Genomic DNA, 20,477 nt, shown 5'->3' with positions numbered 1-20,477 from the left:
CAAATGGCATTCAGTAATTAATATTAATCAGCCCATTGTGGGATGTCATGGAAATTAAATTGACTCAACTCAACTATTAGCAAGAGCAACCAAAAAGAGCTTTATTATATATTTTTTTTAACTTCTGCATGGCAGGGGGACCACATGCACTTGACAAAAATGCCTTGTGCAAGGGCCATGAGCGTAATTCAGACATTCACCTTATACTGTTTCTTATCACACTCTCAAGGACAAAGACTGTGAAGATTTGAGTTGTTATTCTTTTCATTCCCTTGTTGTGGACATACTGTTCTTATATTTTTCTCTTGTTGAATGTTTACAAAGTTGCGCCGAGACAAGCTGTCCCTCGACAGCAGACTTCAGCAAAGTGTCAGAAAGTTTTAATTTTAGTCAAGCACTGTCTTTCAGATTTCAGAGTAAATGGATTTCAGAGTAAATGTTAATTTTGTTAATTTTCCATTACATGGAACACAGACTTTGTAGGTCAGGGTTAGAAGACAATCATTGCTGGTTCTAAAATTCAGGCTTCGGGTGCAGTAATCTCAATGGAATCATTGGATACAATCTTACAACAGCAGAAAGATGGGAGGTGTAGATGGAGGGTGCAGACAGCGGTGTAGACAGTGGGTGTAGATGGTGGGTGCAAACAGAGGGACTAGACAGTGGCTGTGGATGCTGGGTGCAGACAATGGGTACAGATGGTGGTGCAGACAGAGGGTGCAGATAGTGGGTGCAGATGGTGTTGTAGACAGAAGGTCCAGACGGTAGTTGCAGATGGTGGTGTAGACAGTGGTGTAGACAAGAGCAAGATCTTGCGTGGTGACCACATGGGTGGCTGTGTGGAATCACACAGAGAGCAGCCAGTGAGCCTGACACAGTCAGGGACACCCCCTGGTGCTGAAGGTCATGTTGTTGCCGGCAAAGGTCGCATTTCAACCGGAATTGCACTTCCTCCCTACACATTCCCCTCTTGTCCCCACATGCCACACTACAACCCCTGGAGATGCCTGCACCCTGTGCCCTCACTCAGTCTCCATTGACCTTGTCTTCATTAGCCTTGACCCTCCTCCCAAGCACTTACTTGGGCCTTCACTGAAGCTTGAGCCATTTCCTCTGACCCTTGATCATTGATTTGCCGTCTTGGAACTATCTAACCTCGTCACCATTAACCTGCACTGCCCTCTCAGTGTGGAGCATAGATTAATGCAGCACAGAAAAGGCCCTTTGGCCCATTGAGTCTGCACTGACATAACTACCGCTAAAGGCACTCTAATCCCAATTTCCTGCACTTATCCAAAATCCTTGCATATTATATTTAAAGGTTGTAAGGTTTCCATCCTCCACTACCTTCCCTGACAGAGGGTTGTGTGTTTATAATTCATATCACGTCAGGCTCACGGAGTTTAACAAAAGCTCCTGTTCTTTAATGTGTGGTATGGTGGCTCAGTGGTTTGCACTGCTGCCTCATAGCACCAAGGACCTTGGTTCGATTCCAGCCCCAGGTGACTGTGTTTGTGGAGTTTGCACACTCCCCCATGTCTGTGTGGGTTTCCTCCATGTGCTCGAGTTCCCTCCCACAATCCAAAGATGTGCAGGTTAGGTAAATTGGCAATTCTAAAATTGCCACAGTGATCAAGAATCTGTCAGTCAGGGGAGATGTTGAGTAAAAGGGTAGGGGAATGGGTCTCGGGGAGTCTGTCTTCAGAGGGTTGGTGTTGGCTTGTTGAGCCAAATGGCCTGTTTCCACACTGTGACAGTCTGTGGAGTCTATGACAGTCCATTCCAGATTCCCATCACCCAGAATGAAAATCTTATTTCCCAAATCTCATTTGTGATGTTCGTAATGAAACCATTCATTTTGTCTTGTCTCGTTTAGCTCTTGTGCTCCTTGTTCGATAAATGTTTTTTTTTCAATAAAATATGAGTTCCTTGATGGGCTGTTTACCTTGTCCAATCAGGGAGCCCTGGCTGACAGATAAAAAGGGGTGTGTTGCATGTCTGAAGACCTCTTCGTGGGTCTGCTCCTGGGCCTGGCCAAACTGGCCATAAACAAGTCCAGGCAGCGGACCGTGGAGGGGGTCATTAGGGCCGACTGCCTGCCCCTCTTCCGCGGTTACGTTAGAGCCCGGGTGTCCTTGGAGAAGGAGCACGCGGTGTCGACCAACACCCTGGAGTTGTTCAGGGAGAGGTGGGTGCCGCAGGGAGTGGAGTGCATCATTTCTCCCTCCAACTCTATTTTGATTTAGTCCCTACCCTCCCCTTCACTGTTTTTGATCACACAGCACTGCCCTTTGATGTGAAGGGCAGTGTTTGTCACTGGCCACCCGGGTGTTTTCCTATCTTCCTGGTGGTGGAATTTGAATAAAGATTCGTGCACTTTTGTCTTTCACTGTGTCTCACACCTGCACACACACACACACCATGGGTGCTGGGAATAAAATAAGCACTACCGCACTTAGGTGGTAGTGTGGGGGTTAAAAAGGAAAAAAAAGAAAAAATAAATAAATAAAAGAGAAAAAATAAATAAAATAAACAGGAGTGTATTTTGTCTCAAAAAAAAAGGGGTGTGTTGCATGTCTGAAGACCTCTTCGTGGGTCTGCTCCTGGGCCTGGCCAAACTGGCCATAAACAAGTCCAGGCAGCGGACGGTGGAGGGGATCGTTAGGGCCGACTGCCTGCCCATCTTCCGCGGTTACGTTAGGGCCCGGGTGTCCTTGGAGAAGGAGCACGCGGTGTCCACCAACACCCTGAGTTGTTCAGGGAGAGGTGGGTGCCGCAGGGAGTGGAGTGCATCATTTCTCCCTCCAACTCTATTTTGATTTAGTCCCTACCCTCCCCTTCACTGTTTTGATCATACAACATTGCCCTTCTGTGAAGGGCACTGCTTGTCACTGGCCACACGGGTGTTTTCCTATCTTCCTGGTGGTGGAAATTGAATAAAGATTCATGCACTTTGTGTCTTTCACTGTGTCTCACACCTGCACACACACACCATGGGTGCTGGGGAAAAACATAAGCACTACCGCAGTTAGGCAGTAGTGTGGGAAAAAGAAGAAAAAGAAAAGGGGAGTATTGCAGGTCTGAAGGCCTGCTCATGGGTCTGCTCCTGGGCCTGGCCAAACTGGCCATAAACAGGTCCAGGCAGCGGACCATGGAGGGGGTCGTTAGGGCCGACTGCCTGCTCCTCTTCCGCGGTTAAGTTAGAGCCCGGGTGTCCTTGGAGAAGGAGCACGCGGTGTCCACCAACACCCTGGAGTTGTTCAGGGAGAGGTGGGCGCCGCAGGGAGTGGAGTGCATCATTTCTCCCTCCAACTCTATTTTGATTTAATCCCTGCCCTCCCCTTCACTGTTTGATCATACAACATTGCCCTTCTGTGAAGGGCACTGCTTGTCACTGGCCACCCGGGTGTTTTCCTATCTTCCTGGTGGTGGAAATTGAATAAAGATTTGTGCACTTTGTGTCTTTCACTGTGTCTCACACCTGCACACACACACCATGGGTGCTCAAAAAAAGAAAAAAAAAGGGGAGCATCAGAAGGACTGATACTCTGGTATCTGACTCTGAATAACAACCTGCCAACCAACGCCCTCCTTCTGTCACCCTCAATCTCCCCATGCTTACTCTTGATGCCTCTTTGATACAGCCTGTGCTGCCTTTGGGAGAGGTTGGCCTTCCCTCCATTCCTGATGAAGAGCTTATGCCCAAACCATTGATTATCCTGCTCCTCGGATGCTGCCTGACCTGCTGTGGTTTCCCAGCAACACACTCTTGACTCTGATCTCCACCATCTGCAGTCTTCACTTTCTCCTTCCCTCCAGCACCCAGGAAAGTGGAGCATAGTCCCACTCACTCATTACAGACAGAGATGACTGGTGGTGTGTTTAACCTGAGGGTCACCACAGCTGAGGCAGGGGGAGTGAAGGTGGCACCTTCATGGTGGTAGCACCCTTCATTAATCCACTGCAATCCCTCTTGGAGCTGCAAGAATTCAACCTCACTCACTGCTCCCTTCCCTGTAAGGTAATATTGATGTATCTCGTTTAGAGCTATTTGACCATTGAAATACGACTATGGCTAGTCAGCATTGGCTGAGCAGACAGCCACTACTGCAATGATCCCAGCTCCAGAAAGTCCCCTTGTAATTGGGGTGCACTGCCTCTGAAATCCCTCCCTTACTGAGAATACACTCTCAGTATTCATCTTTCTCAACTGCCAGCTCAATTTCACTGCAAATGCTGTGAACAATGATCCTGCCCCACGAGCTGCCTGATGAAGGAGCAGTGCTCCCAAAGCTTGTACTTCCAAAGAAACCTGTTGGACTATAACCTGGCCTTGTGTGATTTTTAACTTTGGCCACCTCAATGAGCTGCCATCTCAGACTGAATTGTTTTTCTTCCGAGATTTGACAACATTAAAGCCTAATCTTCAATCCCCATCACAAAGCCCATTCTCTATCCATCACTCAGAGACAAATACCTCAGGGACACCGACAGGCAGCACAGAGTAACACACTCCCACTCATTGAGATACAAAGTTAAAAATCACACAACACCAGGTTATCGTCTCACAGGTTTAATTGGAAGCACACTAGCTTTCGGAGCGCCGCTCCTTCATCAAGGGAGTGTCCTCCACAACCACCTGATGATAGAGTGACTATAACCAGGTGTTGTGTGATTTTTAACTTTGTACACCCCAGTCCAACACCGGCATCTCCAAATCATTGCATTGCCGACAGCCAGTGCAGAATAACACACACACACACACAGACACCTACAGGCAACACTGAGTAACACTCACACTCAGAGAGTCAGGCAGCATTGAGTAACACACACACTCAGAGAGTCAGGCAGCACTGAGTAACACACACACTCCATGCTGCCTGTAGGTGTCTCTCTGAATAACATACCCACACTCAGAGTGACACCTACAGGCAGCATTATGTGATACACCTGCACTCAGAGGGACACGCAGCCTGCAGTGTCAGTGATTGACCGAAGATCACTTCAGGTACAACACAGCATGCAGCAAAGAGTGCAGAGTGCAATCCCAGCACCTGAGCCTGGACCACAGAGTGAAGAGGGAATGCCTAAGATTGTAATTATTGAGTCATAACAGCTTTCTGTTTCTCGGTAAAAACAAGGACTGCAGATGCTGGAAAACAGAGGCTAGATTGGAATAGTGCTGGAAAAGCACAGCAGGTCAGGCAGCATCCGAGGAGCAGGAAAATCAACGTTTCGGGCAAAAGCCCTTCATCAGGAATAGAGGCAGGGTGCCTGCAGAGTGGAGAGATAAATGAGAGGGGTTTGGGGAGAAAGTAGCATAGAGTACAATAGGTGAATAGGGTGAGGATGGAGGTGAGAGGTCAGAGAGGAGGGTGGAGGAAGGTAGCAAAGAGTACAATAGGTGAATGGAGGTGGGGATGGAGGTGATAGGTCAGAGAGGATGGTGGAGTGGATAGGTGGAAAGGAAGATAAGCAGGTAGGACAGGTCATGAGGATGGTGCTGAGCTGGAAGGTTGGAGCTGGGGTGAGGTGGGGGAAGGGGAAATGAGGAAACTGATGAAATCCACATTGGTGCCATGGGATTGAAGTGTTCCGAGGCGGAAGATGAGGCGTTCTTCCTCCAGGCATCGAGTGGTGTGGGAGCGGTGGTGAAGGAGACCTAGGACCTGCATGTCCTGCGCGGAGTGGGAGGGGGAGTTGAAATGTTGGGCCACAGGGCAGTGGGGATGATTGGTGTGGTTGTCCCAGAGATTGGTGTGGTTGTCCCGCTCTGCAAGAGGAGACCGCATCGGGTGCAATAAATGATATTGGTGGTTGTGCTGGTAAAGATTTGATGGATGTGGAAGGCTCTTTTGAGGCCTTAGATGGAGGTAAGGGAGGAGGTGTGGGCAGAGGTTTTGCAATTCCTGTGGTGGCAGGGGAGGGTGCCAGGAAGGGAGGGTGGGTTGTTGGGGGGCGTGGACCTGACCAGGTAGTCACGGAGGGAACGGTCTTTGCGGAAAGGAGGAATGGGTGGGGAGGGAAACATATCGAGTGGTGTGGGAGCGGTGGTGAAGGAGACCTAGGACCTGCATGTCCTGCGCGGAGTGGGAGGGGGCGGCACGGTGGCACGGTGGTTAGCACTGCTGCCTCACAGCGCTAGAGACCCGGGTTCACTTCCCGCCTCAGGCGACTGACTGTGTGGAGTTTGCACGTTCTCCCCGTGTCTGCGTGGGTTTCCTCCGGGTGCTCCGGTTTCCTCCCACAGTCCAAAGATGTGCAGGTCAGGTGAATTGGCCATGCTAAATTGCCCGTAGTGTTAGGTATGGATGAGTTGCGCTTCGGCGGGGCAGTGTGGACTTGTTGGGCCGAAGGGCCTGTTTCCACACTGTAAGTAATCTAATCTAATCTAATATCCCTGGTGGTGGAGTCCGTTTGGAAGTGGCTGAAATGTCATCAGATGTTGTGGTTTATGCGAAGGTTGGTAGGGTGGAAGGTGAGCACCAGAGAGGTTCTGTCCTTGTTACGGTTGGAGGGGTGGGGTTTGAGAGCAGAGGGGTGGGATGTGGACGAGATGCGTTGGAGTGCATCTTTGAACACATGGAAGGGAAATTGCGGTCTCTAAAGAAGGAGGCCATCTGGTGTGTTCTGTGGTGGAACTGGTCCTTCTGGGAGCAAATATGGTGGAGGCGGAGGAATTGGGAATACAGGATGGCATTTTTGCAAGAGGTAGGTTGGGAAGAGGTGGAATCCTCGGTGTCGGTGGGTTTGTAAAAAATGTCAGTGTCAAGTTGGTCATCATTAATGGAGATGGAGAGGTCCAGGAAGGGGAGGGAGGTGTCAGAGATGGTTCAGGTTGTCATTAATGGAGATCTGTTTGGAATCTTGTAACCTCCAATGATTCCAGACCAAAGGGATCGTTTGAAAGTGATTGATGATTGGCTGTCAGTACCTCTACAACGGATATGTCATTGATTGACAGGTCAAGTAGCCAATTATGACAATGCCATGCTGAAATGCAGCCAATCAGCTGAATGGAGTGGTCAATCTCCAAAGCAAACAGAGACAGAGACTGAATCTTCTTCATCTTTATTCCCTTTTCCAGATTGACATGGACAGAAAACAGACTGCAATTAACAGCCCAGACAGAGGAAGCTACACAAATTCACAGCCACATTAGAGCTTGAGAAAAACACTTGTGGAGGTTTTCTCAATAACATAAGAATCCTGTCCCTTCAAACAGTGATAAAACCTTAAATTAGAACTGGCGGCTGAGCAGGAAGGAGATCTGGTTCACTGAAGCAGAGACTTCTGAGGTTCACATTGTTTTGTACAGCGGACAGTCTTCAGCAACTTCGAGAGGTTTTACTTGACATCATAAGTCATCACTGCCCCAATCAAACACTCCCAGGACAGGGTCAGCATGAGGTTTGATACAGAGTAAAGCTTCTTTTTGATGATTTCAATGTGCCTGCCTTAACCCTTGAACTTCAGATGTGTCTTCGAGCCAATCCCAAGAAGGAAGAGAGTTGAAATTCAATGCTGACAATGACCTTTGTCCTGCCAGCTCAGCCCTGTTCTATTTAAAGTTGTGTCTCCTCTGTGGACTGTCTTGAACACTCTACACACATTCTGATCTCCTGATGCTCTTGCTGAGGGGAGAGGGGAGGGTCACATGGGTGAGGGCACAGGAGAAGCGAGCGTTGGACTCCCAGTCAGACCCAGAGAGGGTCAGCAGGCTGCTGACACTGTAGGTGCTGTCTGAAGCTCGCAGGTAGTTGCTGGTCTGAACCCCGTCCGAAATGACTGCACCGTCCTTCTTCCACTGCACCTCCAGCTCATCGGGATAGAAGTGATTGGCAAGGCACACCAGGGTGGCAGTGCCCTTAGCATTGACCTGCTCCGGGGAGGGGGGCAGCAGGGTCAGCTTGGGCTGAGAGTTCTCACGGCCTGAAAGACAAGCAAAACAATTTTAGTCCCTGCTATTTGAAGGGATTTTAATTCTCTGAACATATACTGGCAAAACAATCCATTTGAACATTTGTAGCCAATACCTAACAAACCCCATAAATAAACAGGCATTGTTTAAATTGCTTCTTGGGATGTGAGTGTCACTGGCAGGATCAACATTTATTGCCCATCCCTAATCACCCAGAGGGCAGTTTCGAGTCAACCACATTGCTGTGGGTCTGGGGTCATATGGTAAGGATGGCAGTTTCCTTCCCTAAAGGACATCAGGGAATCAGATGGCTTTTTCCTGACAATCAACAATTGTTTCATGGTCATCATTAGACACTTAATTGCAGATTTTTTTAATTGAATTCACATTCCACCATCTGCTGTGGCAGGATTCTAACCCTGGTCCCCAGAACATTAATCTGGATCTCTGGATGAACAGCTCAGCAATAGTACCATTAAATCATCACGTCCTTTATCTTATTTTTAGTTGAGAGTGAAAGCAAGAAGTTTGTTTCTGAACAGGGTGATTAGGAAAAGCACAACTGAAAGACTCCCAGTTCATCCCAAAAAAGATTAGTTCCTTGAAAGTGGAGTTGCCGGTAAGTAGAGGGGTGTCAAAGCCATTTGGCATGCTTTCCTTTATTGGGCAATGCATTGAGTATTGGAGTTAGGAGCTGTTGCACCTGTACAGGACATTAGTTTGGTCCCTTTTGGAATACTGTGTGGAATTCTGGCCTCCCTGCTGTAGGAAAAATGCTGGGAACCTTAAAATGGTTCAGAAAAGATTTCCAAGGATGTTGCTAAGTTGGAGGGTTGGAGCGATCGGGAGAGGCTGAATAGGCTGAGGCTATTTTCCCTGGATCGCTGGAGGCTGAAGGATGACTATATCGAGGTTTCTAACATCATGGGGGCATTGATCAAGTGAAACAAGAAGATATTTTGGTCAGAGTGAAGGAGTCCAGAACGAGAGGGCATGGGTGGAAAGTATCAGGAGAACGATTTAAATGGGAACTAAGGCAAAATGTATTCCTACTGAGAGTGGTACATTTTTGGAATGAGCTGCCAGAGGAAGTGGTGGAGGCTGGTATGATAACATTTAAAAGGCATTTGGATGGGTATATGAATAGGAAGGGTTTAGAAGGATATGGGCTAAATGCTGACAAATGGGACTAGATTAATTTAGGTTATCTGGTTGGATAAGTTGGACAGAAGGGTCTGTTTCTGTGGTGTATATCTCTCTGACTCTATGACTCTATGTCTCTGTGGTTGGCATGGATAAGTCAGATCGAAGAGTCTGTTTCTGTGCTGTACATCTCCATGACGCTAATTGTGTTTCAATCAAGCCCTCACTACCTCAGGCTCTCCCAAAGACATTTACATTTTGTTTGAAAACCAGTCAATTTTGCAATTTCAGGAATTGGGCAGACAATTTCTACACAGCAAGATCCCACTGGAAGCAATGAGATCAAAGAGCATTCTTCATGATTTTGGTTCAAGGATAAATATCGTCCTGAACTCAACCCAAAGAGAAAATAATTTGGTTCAGTTGGATGGAAAATGAGAAAATGGAGGGTAAAGAAGAAGGTAGGATTACTGGTTAGTAATGGGATTGATTGTGACCAGAAAATAAAAGGAATGGACAGAATTTTTGAATATCAAAGGGATCATAAAAGTGCAGGGAAAATCAATAATAGATCAAACGTAAAGACTTTGTGTCTAAATGCACGAAGTAATCCCGAGTAAGGTAGAAAAATGATGTCACAAATCAAGGTAAATTGAGTTTCCAAGGAATTTAAACTTGTTAAAGTGGAGGAGGGCTCAGGAGAGATTATTCAAGATTCTAGAAGATGTAAAAGGACAGAGAGTGTGGAAAGGATCAGGTATCGAACATAAAGCACAGCAGATAAGGGGACAATGATGGGAAGGAGGGCAGTCAATGCAGGGCTGAGGGAGTTGTACTTTAATGCACACAGTATACACAGTGAGCTTGTAGTGCAGATTGAAACTGGCAGGTACAATGTTGTGGGTATCACAGAGACATGGCTGTAAGGGGATCCGGGCTGGGAACTAAATATCCAAGGATACATGTCCTATCAAAAGGACAGGCAGATGGGCAGAGGGGCAAGAGTTGCCTTGTTCGTAAGAAATGCCTTTAAATCAATAGCAAGAAGTGATACAGTCAGAAGGTGTAGAATCTGTGGGGGTAGAGTTGAGGAACCCAAGAAATAAAGAATCTGATGCAAGTTATGTTCAGGTCTCCAAGCAGTAACCAGGGTGTGGGGAAGGAAATCAATCAGGAGACAGAAAAGGGTAAAAACAATGACTGCAGATGCTGGAAACCAGATTCTCGATTAGAGTGGTGCTGGATTGGCGCAGCAGTTCAGGTAGCATCCGACGAGCAGTAAAATCAACGTTTTGGGCAAAAGCCCTTCATCAGGAATAGAGGCAGACAGCCTGAAGGGTGGAGAGAAAAGTGAGAGGAGGGTGGGGGTGGGGAGAAAGTAGCATAGAGTACAATAGTTGAGTACAATAGGGGTGGGAGGGTGGAGTGGATAGGTGGAAAAGAAGATAGGCAGATAGGACAAGTTATGGAGACAGTGCTGAGCTGGAAGTTTGGAACTGGAGACAGAAAAGCCAAATACAAAATGTTATGGCAGACTTCAATGGATAGGTGGACTGGGTAGCGCATCTCAACAAAAGGATTTCATGGAATGTCTATGAGATGGTTTTTGAAACAGCTTGTGGTTGATCATTTGGAACAGGCAGTTTTGGATTCAGTGATGTGTAATGAGGTAAACTTGATTAGTGAGCTGAAGATGAAAGTATCCCTCTGGAGAAGTGACCATAATATGTTAGAATTCCCGCTGTAGTTTGAGAGGGAGAAGGTGCAATCAGATGGAACAGTATTTCAATTGAGTAAAGGTAAGTACAAAGACATGAGGAAGGAGTTGACCAGAGTTGATTGGAAGGGGAGCCGAGCAGGTAAGATGGTGGGACAGCAAACAGCAGAGTTTCTGGGGGTAATTAAGGAATCAGAGTAGGAATTCCTCCTGAAAAAGAAGAAACAGACTAAGGGGAGAACAAGGCAACCATGGCTGATGAGGGAGGTCAAGGACAGCATAAAAGCAAAAGGAAAAGGTATACAATGTGGTGGAAAATAGTGGGAAGCCAGAGGATTAGGAAGTCTTTAAAAACCTGTAGAGGATAACTAAAAAAAAAATTCAGGGTACAGAAGGTGAAATGTGGGGGAAAGCGAACAAGTAATATAAAAGAAGATTGCAAGAGTTTCATCAGATATATAAAAATGAAGAGGGAGGCAGAAATAGACATTGGAAAAAGAATAATAGGAAATGAAGAAAAAGCCGAGGAATTGAATCCATACATTACATCAGTCTGCACAATGGAAAACACCAGCAGTGTCCCAGTACTTCAAGACTGTCAGGGGGCAGAGGGGAGTGTAGTGGCCATCACTAAGGAGGAGATACTGGGGAAGCTGAAAGGTCTTAATGTGGATAACTCACCCAGACTGGATGAACTACACCAGTATGTTCTGAAGGAGATCACTGAGGAGATTATGGGGACATTAGTGATGATCTTTCAGGAATCAATGGAGTCAGGGTGTGGAGGTATTTTCTAAATAAGGAAAGCCTTTGGAGATCTAAAGCACAAACCTCATTCAGGTTTCTCTTAAGGTTAACAGGCAGGTCCAGTTTGTGTTTGGGAAGGCAAATGAAATGTTAGCATTCGTTTCAATATGGCTAGAATACAAGGACAGAGATGTACTGCTGAGGCTGTATAAGGCTCTAGTCAGACTGAATTTGGAATATTGTGAGCAGATTTGGGACCCATATTCTAAGAAACAATGTGCTGGCATTGAAGGGGTTTACAAAAATGATCCTGGGGATGAAGGGCTTGTCATATAGGGTGTGTTTGAGGACTCTGGGTCTGTACTCAATGGCATTTAGAAGGATGAGGAGGGATCTTATTGAAATTTGCAGAATACTGATAGGCCTGGATAGAATCGATGGGGACAAGATGTTTCCAAAAACAGGAGAGACTAGGTAACCAAGGCACAGCCTCAGAATGAAGGGCCGACCCTTTAAATTAGATTAGATTAGATTACAGTGTGGAAACAGGCCCAACAAGTCCACACCGACCAACCGAAGCGCAACCCACCCATACCCCTGACCTAACACTATGGGCAATTTAGCATGGCCAATTCACCTAACCTGCACATCTTTGGACTGTTGGAGGAAACCAGAGCACCCGGAGGAAACCCACACAGACACGGGGAGAATGTGCAAACTCCACACAGTCAGTCGCCTGAGGCGGGAATTGAACCCGGGTCTCCGGCGCTGTGAGGCAACAGTGCTAACCACTGTGCCACCGTACCGCCCACACGGCACGGTGAGATGAGATGAGGAGGAATTTCTTCAGCCAGAGGATGGGGAATCTGTGGAACTCATTGTTACAGAGGGCAGTGGAGGCCAAGTCACTGAGTGTATTTAAGACAGAGATAGATAGGTTCATGATTGTTAAGGGGATGGAAAGTTCCTGTGGAATAGGCAGGAGCATGGGGGTGAGAAGCATATCTGCCAAGATCAAATAGCAGAGCAGATTCAATGGGCTGAATGGCTGATTTCTGCTCCTGTTTCTTAAAGTCTTCTGGAGAGTTTCCCCAATACCCTGGAACACTGAACCCACTGGACTGTGAGCCCTGCTATAGCTGTTTGTCATCAGAACTCTGCAAAGAGATAATCCAAAAGTGGAAATAGTGTGCATCCATGTGGGAACTTCAGAATGTTTCCCCGTTCCTGGAATACCATGAGTACATGAAGTGTGGTCAGTGACAGCAGTTGGAGCTCTGGGTTTCGGAGCTTGAGCAGCAGCTGGTGTCAGTGCAGAGCGTCCATGAGGCTGAGAGCTCCATGGAGAGCACGTTTCTAGATGTGGTCACTCTGCAGCTTCAGAGTATGCAGGGAGAGAGGGAATGGGGGAGCAGCAGACAGTCCAATAGGACCAGGCAGCTAGTACAGAAATCCCCTGAGTGCATCCCACTCTACAACCAAGATTCAGTTCATAATCCTGATGAGAATGATGGTTCATCTGGGGAGTGCAGCCAGAGGCAAGTCCATGGCACCACGGGAGGCTCAGCTGTAAGGGGGGGGCACAAGGAAGACTGGAAGAGCGATAGTGAGAGGAGATTCGAGAGTGAGGGCAGTCGATAGGTGTTTCTGCAGCTGCAGATGGGAATCCAGGATGGTGTGTTGTCTCCCTGGTGCCATAGTCAAGGATGTAACTGACCGTCTGCAGAGCACCCTAAGGGGAGACGAGGAACAGGCAGCATTCATGGTCCACATCGGTCCTAGTGACAAATGGAGAAAAGTGGTCTTGCAGTCAGAAGTTCGGGAGCTTGGGAGGGAATTAGCAGCAGGAACTCAAAATAGGAGTCACCGGATCATTCCCAGTGTCCCATGCAGGAGGTGAACACAGGTGACTGTGGGACTGGAAAGAGAATCCATGAGGGAGGGCTTTAGATTCTTGTGAGGTGGTTTATGAGCGTTGTTAGAGAGAGTTTAAACTAACTTGGCAGGGCTGTGGGAGCCAGGAGGGAATATCAGAGAGGAACACCAAGGTCCACAGAATCCTCAGTGCAGTCAATAAGTCACCACCCAGTGGGAAGGATGTGGAGGAATGTAAATGCAAGGAATTTACAAAGACCTGCAAATGTGATAGAGTTGTTATAAATGGGGGAGGGGGCTCTTTAGTTTCTGAATATTGTTTGGGGTAGCAGCAGTGTAATGGGCAGAGAGGTGCCAGAGTTGCGAGAGTGTATTCAGGTGAATTTTCAGGAGGCATCAGTGGCTCAGTGGTGGCTCAGGGGGGCAGCATGGTGGCTCAGTGGTTAGCACTGCAGCCTCACAGTACCAGGGTCCCAGGTTTGATTCCAGCCTTGGATGACTGTCTGTGTGGAGTTTGCACATTCTCCCTGTGTCTGCGTGAGTTTCCTCCGGGTGCTCTGGTTTCCTCCCACAGTTCAAAGATGTGCAGATTAGGTGAATTGGCTGTGCTAAATTGCCCACAGTGTTAGATGCATTACTGAGAGGGAAATTGGTCTGGATGGGTTACTCTTCGGAGGATCGGTGTGGACTTGTTGGGCCGAAGGGCCTGTTTCCACACTGTAGAGAATCTAATCTAATCATTGGCTGTGAAAAGGGCTAATTATACAATGGAATCTTGATCAACTGGGCCAGTGGGCTGAGGAATGGCAGATGGAGTTTAATTCAGATAAATGTGAGTGCTGTATTTTGGTAAGACACAAGAGATGGGTGAGATCCCAAACAAATATTTCAGGTCAGTAATTATTGGGGAGAAAGCTAGGGAATTTGGAAAAATAGTGATGTCTTGAAAAGAGATCACACACAAATGAGGAGACGCAAAAGATCTTAAAACACATAAAGGTAGGGAAAACTAGGGAAGAGATTGCTGGGCCCCTTGCTGAGATATGTGTATCACTGACAACTGTGGGTAAGGTGCTGGAGAACCAGAGAGGTTGGCTAATGTTATGCCATTATTTGAGAAAGACTGTAAGGAAAAGCCAGGGAATTGTAGACCAGTGAGCCTGATGTCAGTGCTGGGTAAGATGTTGGAGTGGATTCTGTGGGATAGGATTTACATTCTTTGGATAATCAATGTGGTTTTATGTATAGGAATTAATGTCTCCTGAATTTGATTGAGGAGGTGACAAAAGAAGATTGATGAAGACAGAACAGTAAACATTGTCTATATGGACTTTAGTAAAGTGTTTGACAAGGTTCCACATGATAGACTGGTTAGTAAGGTTAGACCACATGGGAACCAGAGGGAGTGAACCATTGGGGTAAAAAAATTGGATTGAAGATACGAGACAGAGAGTGATGTTTAAAAGGTTGCTTTTCAGACTGGAGATCTGTGAATAGCTGTGTGCCACAAGCATTGGTGCTGGGTTCACTGCTTTTGTCATTTAAAGAAATGATTTGGATGTGAATATAAGAGTTACAGTAAGTTTGTAGATGACATCAAAATTGGCGGGACAGTGGATAGTGAAGAAATTCATCTCAGGGTACAGTAGGACCTTGATCAGATGGGGCAATGGGCAGAGGTGTGGCAAATGGAGTTCAGTTTAGTAAATGTGAGATGTTGCATTTTGGAAAGACAAACTAGGGCAGGAGTTATACAGTTAATGGGAGGGCCCTGTGATGTGTTGCTGAACACAGAGACCTTGGGGTGAAGATGCAGGTGCATTATTCCTTGAAAGTGGGGTCACAGGGAGACAGGTTGATGGAGAAGGTGTTGGGTACACTTGCCTTTATTGGTCACTGCATTGAGTACAGGAGTTGGGACATCATGGTGCAGCTGGAAAGGAGATTGGTGAGGCCACTTTGGGAATAATGTGAACAATTCTGATCACGCTGCGATAAGAAGGATGCTGTTAAACTTAAAAAGCTGCAGAAAAGATTTACACGGACATGGCCAGGAATTGGAGGGTTTGAGCGACAGGGAAAGGCTGAAGAAACTGGGACTATTTTTCTTGCAGCATCTAAGGCCGAGGGGTGACCTTATAAATGTTTATAAAATCATGAGGGGCATGGACAGGGTGTATATCCAAGGTCTTTTCCTTGGGAAAGGGATTCCAAAACAAGAGGGTATAAGCTTAAGGTGAGAGGGAAAAGATTCAAAAGGGACCTGAGGGGTTACTTGTCACACAGAGGGTGGTATGTGTATGGATCGAGCTGCCTGAGAAAGTGTTGGAGGCGGATACAATTACAGCAGTTAAAACACATTGGGATGGGTACATAGCTAGGAAGGTTTTCGAGGGATGTAAGTTAAATGCTGGTTAATAGGATGAGGTCAGTTTAGGATATCTGGTTATCATGGACAAGTTGGACTGAAAGGTATGTTTCCACGTTGTATGACTCCATGATGATGAGGGGCTGGAAAAGCTGAGACTTTTTACTCTGACGCGTAAGAGTCTGAGGAGTGACTTATAAACCTTATAGAGGTTTATAAGACCATGAGGGTCATAGATAATGTGAATAATTCAGAAAGGAGGTGACATTTTGTAGAAATGGCAAAAAATATTTTCAAAGATTATTCCAGGGATGAGGAACATCAGTTATACAGATTGATTGGAGAATTTGGGACTGTCTTCTTTGGAGAAGGCTGAGAGATTTATTTGAGGAATTAAAAGCAGGAGGGGCCTGGATACAGTAAATAGGGAGAAAATGTTCCCAATTGAGAAAGGATTGAGACCGAGAGACCACAGATTGAAAGTAATTGGGAAAACTAACAAAAGTGAGATGAGGAACAACATGTTCAGCCAGTGAGTGGTTAAGGTGTGGAATGCACTGCCTGAGAGTGTGGTGGAGGCAGCTTCAATTGAAACATTCCGAAGGGAATGAGAATGTTATTTGAAAAGGAACAATGTGCAGGGTGACAGGGAGAAGGCAGGAGAATGACACTCAGTGAATTGCTCATTCAGAGAGCCAGTACAGACAGGATGGGTAGAATGGCTTCCGTGTGCGCTGTAACAATTCTGTGATTTTGTGATTGAGCAGAGTTAAAGCTGGGGGAGGTGGGACCTCGCTGTCTCACTGTGCTGCTGCTGCTGCTGCTGAGGTCAGTGAGATCAGAGACTGGGACAGGGAGCCAGAGCTCACATCAAACTCTGCCCGTGTCTGTCACACTGAGACTGGCAGAAGGCTACTCACTGATTTCACTCCATGCTGCAGGAATGGGACCACAGGCTGCAAATGGACAGAGCTCCTCCACACGGTGAGTAAAACTTACTGACTTAGATCTTGTTTTTTAAAGGGAGCAATGGAAGTAAAGAAATACAGCTGGACACCCTGTTAGACACTGTGCTCCTCAATCAACCATTTCATTCACTGCAGCTTCCCACTAACACCTTCAACAATTCGGCATTTGTGTTTTAAAAAGTTGCTTCAGTACTGACAGGGTTAATAACGGAGGATGGAGGTTTACTTACTCAGTCTGAGCTTGGTTCCTTTACCGAACGTGTACCACAGTGAAAGCTCTCAGTGCAGAGGCTGTACAAAAATCTCTGCTCTCTGCTTCCCCCCATCACTCTCAATCTCTCCCTGTCTCAGTCTCTCGTTCACTCTCACCCTCTTTCTGGCCCTCTCTTTCTCTCCCTCATTCATGTGTCTTTCTGTCTCTGTCTCTCTGTGTCCAGCTGGGCTTGGGAGTTTTGTGAAATTTATTTTTCGATGTTAAATCTTGCAGCTGCTCTTCAAGCGTGGCCATGAGGGCTAAAAGGGAAACTTGAAGCCTTCAGTGAGCAGTGGACACCACAGGGACTGGAGTGTGTAGTGGACAGTGACAATCCCAGTATGGAGTAATTTGTTCAGTTTCATTTGCATCTAGCTGTGGATGTGCCAGTTCAGATGGTGGGACTGTGTGTCCATTATTATACATTTATATAACTGGGAATGTGTCAGTACAGGAGGTGGTGCTGTGTGTGTTGAGGTTTTTGTATGGCTCTGTATCACTGTGTAGAGGGGGGCTGCTATACTTGTTGTTCTGACAGTAATAGTCAGCGACATCCTCATTCTGAACGTTGCTGATTGTCAGGGTAAAACTGGTCCCGGATTGAGTGCCAGTGAATCGATTGGAGACTCCTGTGAATCGAGTTGTTGCATCATAGATCAGGAGAGAGGGTTTCTGACCTTCTCGCTGCTGGTACCAACTGAGGTAGTAGCTAATGTCTTGACTGGCCGTACAGGTGATGGTTGCGGTCTGGCCCAGTCCCACTGACAGCACCGGGGGAGACTGGGTCATGATGATGTCCCCACTGATACCTGAGGGGTCAGAGAGAAACACAGTGAAGTCAGAACTGTCACAGAAAGAGCCTGTCAAATGAGAGATTGTTGGAGACACTGAGCATTCCTCTGGTTTCAGCATTTTCCCTTCAATCACAAATCAGTGGAATTGGAGTGAAATGGAGAGCAGCTAAAGATTCAAGGTGGAAGGAGAGAGATTTGTACCTGCGACACAGAATGCCAGGGGCCAGATCAGCTGGATGTGTGAAATCATGGTGTGTGCTCCTGTCCCTGCGCCTGGTTCCTGATAAACTCTCCCTTCACTGGGCTCTGCTTTATAAAGCTGCAGCCTGTGAGAGTCTGACTGGGTGTTCCTCAGTATGTAAATGGCATCAGGCAGAGAGAGCCACGTCAGCCCCTCACACTTCCTCTTCTCTCTCTCTTGTCCTTCCTTTTTATACTTCCTTTCTCCCTTTTCCCTTTTTTCTCTTTCTCACCTTTCTCTTGTATATATTCCTGTTCTTCGTTGACTTTCTCCCTCTTTTTCTATTTCCGTCTCCGACTCTGTCCTCTCCCAATTACATAACCACTTTTATCTTTCCCTTTGTCCATGTATGTTTGACACTTCGTTTATCTCCATTTCATTCTGTGTTTGTTGGTCTCTCTCTCTCTTTCTTATCATTCATTCTTCTTCACATATCTTTCTAACTAATTCCTCACTCGTTCTCTCCTTATACCCTCAATCTCAAATTGCCTCACTCTCTCTTTTTCTGTCTCCCTCCCTCCACTCACTCTCTAACTGATCTCAATAACAGGCGTTATTCCAGGACATTGGAACAGTGAGACCTGGGGCAGCAATTAAATGCCTCGCCCTCTCTCACTCAATCTCACAATGTACACTTTCTCTCTCTCTCTCTCTCTCTCTCTTTCTCTCTTTCTCTCTCTCTGTCTTCTGTCTCTCTCTTAACCAGAAGCACAATGACATGAACAGCATTTAACAAGTCTGTACTGGGCATCAATGATCTCACAACACCAATCCCATCTTGGCATTGAGGGAGAGGATCAGCCATGATCATATTGAATGACAGAGCAGCCTCACAGGGCCAATCCCTAACCCTAATCCTAACCCTACTGTTGCTCCCTGTTTCTATCTTTTTATGTCTGTGTAATCTCCAATCTCTGCCGCTGGATATTGATCCCTATACTCATGGAAAACGTTGCCTTCCTTTCCACCCTATCTCTGCCCCTCATAATCTTATAGCCCTTTAGCAGTTTCCCTCTTAACCTTCACTGCTCCAAGAGAAACAATCCCAGCCTTTCCAATCCTTCCTCATAGCTCAGACCCTCCAGGCCAGGCAGCATCCTGGGAAATCTCTGCACCCTCTTGAGTACAGTCATATCCTTCTCATAATGTGGTGACCAGAACATATCTGTCTGTCTCTCTTTCACTAGATTCCCTTTACTCCTAGTCTCACACCTGCTCTGCATCTTTCTCTCTCTCACTTTCTCTCTCTGTCCCCTCTCTCTCAGTCACACTGTCTCATACTCTATCTCACTCTATCTCTATTCTTCAACTCCACCATCTCTATCTCTCTCTCTCTCTCCCCCTTTTACTCATCTTACACTGCCTCAGACTCTTTATCCCGCTCTCTCACTTTCACACCGTGTCCTTCTATGTCTCTCTCGCCAACAGTCTCTCTCTCTCCCTCTCTCTGCCTTTCCAACAATGTCCCAAGTGGTAAAAGTTAAATACAGGGTAAATCTGCTCCAGCTCTATCCCACTAATGGATGTTAACCCTTGACACCAACAGTATGTCTACTCCTGGAGTAAAGCCCCATTTCCCACATTGACCAGGATTTGGCCTCTCTCAGGAAGACGGTCAGTTTCTTGTCAAATGAAGGGCAATTCTGTGCTGTTGACCTATTCTTACTGGGGACTGGTTTGGACACAAACCTCATTCCATGAAGGCCCAGCAGAGAGATGATATCCTCAGGCCATCAGTGTGAGCTGGAGGGACAGGACAGGCTCTGACCCATTGACCCATCCGTCCATTCACAACATATTCCAATCCTTTCCCCACACCTTCCCCTTCCATGTTCAAGCTCCAGTTTTACTGGGATGAGGATTGGACCATCACACAGTTACAACAGAAAGGAAATGATCCCCACACTCACCACGTTATCCATGTCCCACTGGACTGTCCAATGGAGACCAGTAAGCATGGAATCCATTCTCACTGAACTCTCCAGTAGAGACCATTAAACAGGTGCCTCTTTGCCACTGGAGCCTCCAATGGAGACCAGTAAAGATGGGTCTATTTCCCACTGAATACTCCAGCGGAGACTAGTTAACATGGAGCTTATTCCTGTTGGGTCTCCAATAGAAACCAGGAAAGAAAGGCCTCCATTTCTTTGACCTCTCCAGTACAGACCAGTAAATATGGACCAGCTTCAAACTGGACCCTCCAATACAGACCAGTAAACATGTGACTCTTTGTGACTGAATCCTCCAAGCAAGATTGAACTTCGGAATGAGGAGCAGGAATAGGTAATTCAACCCCTCAAGCTCGTTTCCTATTTAACATGATCATGGCTGATCTTAACCTCCTCTCCACTTTCCAGACTGCTCCCTATTGCCCTCTATCCTGCTTTTCATCAGAAAGATATCTGTTTCTTTCCTGAATCTGTTGATTGATTCTGCCTCCATTGTGCTTA

General features: G+C 46.7%; 1 long non-coding RNA gene and 1 gene segment (V, D, J or C); one reads left to right on the top strand and one right to left on the bottom strand.

Moving 5' to 3' along the window:
- Positions 1-7,054: 7,054 nt before the first annotated feature.
- On the bottom strand, positions 7,055-18,047 carry LOC148149218 (Ig kappa chain V region Mem5-like). The segment is given in 4 exon segments: positions 7,055-7,932; positions 16,970-17,000; positions 17,497-17,801; positions 17,988-18,047. Coding segments are annotated over 4 exon segments (714 nt in total).
- The window catches only part of LOC148149217 (uncharacterized), a 47,810-nt gene continuing 43,993 nt past the window's right edge, over positions 16,661-20,477 (top strand). Inside the window, exon 1 of the long non-coding RNA XR_015758238.1 lies at positions 16,661-16,755. This is a non-coding gene — a long non-coding RNA (uncharacterized LOC148149217). The remainder of the gene's footprint in view (positions 16,756-20,477) is intronic.

Source organism: Chiloscyllium plagiosum, unplaced genomic scaffold (genome assembly GCF_037043375.1).
Source record: "Chiloscyllium plagiosum isolate Xiang-an unplaced genomic scaffold, Cpla_swu_hap1 HiC_scaffold_9, whole genome shotgun sequence".
Lineage (NCBI taxonomy): Eukaryota > Metazoa > Chordata > Chondrichthyes > Orectolobiformes > Hemiscylliidae > Chiloscyllium > Chiloscyllium plagiosum.
Note: the sequence above shows the minus strand (reverse complement) of the source record. Positions and strands in the feature narration are given on the sequence as shown.